The sequence below is a fragment of the Engraulis encrasicolus genome, chromosome 10 (assembly GCF_034702125.1).
Source record: "Engraulis encrasicolus isolate BLACKSEA-1 chromosome 10, IST_EnEncr_1.0, whole genome shotgun sequence".
In the NCBI taxonomy this organism is placed as follows: Eukaryota; Metazoa; Chordata; class Actinopteri; order Clupeiformes; family Engraulidae; genus Engraulis; species Engraulis encrasicolus.
In genome coordinates, this window is record NC_085866.1 from 658053 (window position 1) to 660552 (window position 2500).

General features: G+C 48.7%; 1 protein-coding gene across 1 annotated transcript in view; it reads left to right on the top strand.

The window, feature by feature from the left end:
- The window catches only part of LOC134456385 (ubiquitin-conjugating enzyme E2 variant 1-like), a 9179-nt gene that overhangs the window by 120 nt on the left and 6559 nt on the right, over window positions 1-2500 (top strand). The window contains exon 1 of the mRNA XM_063207750.1: window positions 1-126. This exon is cut by the window's left edge and continues 120 nt beyond it. Coding sequence (XP_063063820.1) covers window positions 1-126 — 126 coding nt within the window. The remainder of the gene's footprint in view (window positions 127-2500) is intronic.

The following is a 2500-nucleotide window of genomic DNA, read 5'->3' on the forward strand; positions in this document are numbered from 1 at the left end:
CCCGTGGGGCTACGGCAGCGGAACCAGACCGACAAGCAGCCCTCGCGCGCCTACAACCGCGAGGCCATGCTGAACTACTGCACGCGGCAGACCAAGAAGCTGATCCGCAGGGAGCGCTCGGTGGAGGTAGGCTGTGTGTGTGTGTGTGTGTGTGTGTGTGTGTGTGTGTGTGTGTGTGTGTGTGTGTGTGTGTGTGTGTGTGTGTGTGTGCGCGCGTTTGTGTGTGTTTAAAGGTTAGCACACTCTTTAAGTTCTTTTGTTTCTTTTTATATTCACTTCACATTCACTAATCCTTCACTTATCCAAAACTTATTTCGCTCAGCACCAAAATCTGTAATAGCCTACATTACTAATTATATGTCACTGTCTTTTTTTTTTTTTTTCAAAATATTCCTTACTATCAAGCGGTGCTCAGTGGAGGTATAGGCTGTATACTGGCTCAGTGGCAGGCCAGCCATGACTCAATGCTTACAGCGTTGGCCTTTAGATCAGATGGTTGTCGGTTCGAATCCCACCCTTCCTTACCAGCACCTCCGTCCATAGCTGAAGTGTCCTTGAGCAAGGCACCTAAACCCACATTGCTCCAGGTGACAGGTGGCGCCCTCTGTGGGCTACCTGTGGGAACAGGTGAGGAGAGCACGTGCCCGGGTGGTCAGCAATTAAAGGTTCATAAACATGATGTGGTTGTGATGCCTGCAGTCGAAAGCATTTGAATACAGCCTCTATATAGTATAAAGGGCTCAAAACTGACACCAGCTATTAATCGACCACATGTTGGTGAAATATCAGTTCGGCTGGTAGACAAGACCAACTTACTAGCCACGTATTAGTGAGTGTGTGTTTTAACTAGTAGAGTTATCATCTACTAGACATTTTGGCTGGTGATGAAAATAAGTAAATGTACAGCCCCCCTGATAGTATATACAATAGGGGGCCAACTGGTGTGGATTACCTGAAAGGGGCAGGTGAGGCGCCATGGACAGGTGTGGCTTGTACCCAAAAGTGGTATCAGTGGTCTACTGGTTAGGGAAGTAGTCTTAGGGTTGAGGCTCAAATGGTTGCAGGTTCGAATCCCACCATTACCACTCCCTACATCTCCATCAATGACTTAAGTGCCCTTGAGCAAGGCACCTACTGTAACCCCACACTGCTCCAGGGACTGTAACCAATACCCTGTAGCAAGGCACCTAACACCACACTGCTCCAGGGACTATAACCAATACCCTGTACCAAGGCACCTACTGTAACCCCACACTGCTCGAGGGACTATAACCAATACCCTGTACCAAGGCACCAAACCCCACACTGCTCCAGGGACTATAACCAATACCCTGTACCAAGGCACCTACTGTAACCCCACACTGCTCGAGGGACTATAACCAATACCCTGTACCAAGGCACCTAACCCCACACTGCTCCAGGGACTATAACCAATACCCTGAGAAATAATAACTCTTTGGATGAAAGGGTCAGCAAAGTCTACTTTAATTTAACTGACTTTAAGTCGTATCCAACACCATAATTTTAGTCAGAGTGGCCTTGTCCATGGCCTTGCCTACCTGTCAAGGCATATGAGGGGGTCACGCCCAGAGGGTTGCAGGTTCGAATCCCACCATTACCTCTCCCTACACCTCCATCCATGGCTGAGGTGCCCTTGAGCAAGGCACCTACTGTAACCCCACACTGCTCCAGGGGCTGTAACCAATACCCTGACAAATAGTAACTCTTTGGATAAAAGGGTCAGCAAAGTGTACTTTAATTTAACTGACTTTAAGTCAAATCCAACACTCCATTTAGTCAGAGTGGCCTTGTCCATGACCTTGCCTACCTGTCAGGGCAGATGAGAGGGTCATACACAAGTGAGGGGTCAGGCACAGGTGAGGGGGTCATGCCCAAAATCAATCTCAGTGGGTGTTGCCAGTTTATAAAACAGTTCAGGGATTTAGGACAGGTGTGAGTCTATGTTGTGGGGTTTGGGGCAACCACCCAAGATTGATTTTGGCCATGACCCCAGTATGCACGCACATCCTCATCAGCGGAAAGCTGAACTGTCTCTTGAGGCTTGGTGAGCTTCTCCCTGTCTGTCTCTCTGTCTCATTCTCTCTCTCTCTCTCCCTCTCTTCCTCTCTCTCTCTATCTCTCTCTCTTCCTCTCTCTTCCTCTCTCTCTCTTCCTCTCTCTCTCTCTCTCTCTCTCTCTCTCTCTCTCTCTTCCTCTCTCTCTCCTCCTCTCTCTGTTCCTCTCTCTCTTCCTCTCTCTCTCTCCTCCTCTCTCTATTCCTCTCTCTCTTCCTCTCTCTCTCTCTCTCTCTTCCTCTCTTCCTCTGTCTCTCTCTCCCTCTTCCTCTATCTCTTCCTCTCTGTCTTCCTCTCTCTCTCTCTCTCTCTCTCTCTCTCCCTCTCTCTCTCTCTCTCTCTTCCTCTCTCTCTCTTTTTATCGGGTGGTGGTATGTGTGTGTCTCTCTCTCTCTCTGTATCGGGTAGTGTTATGGTGTGTGTAT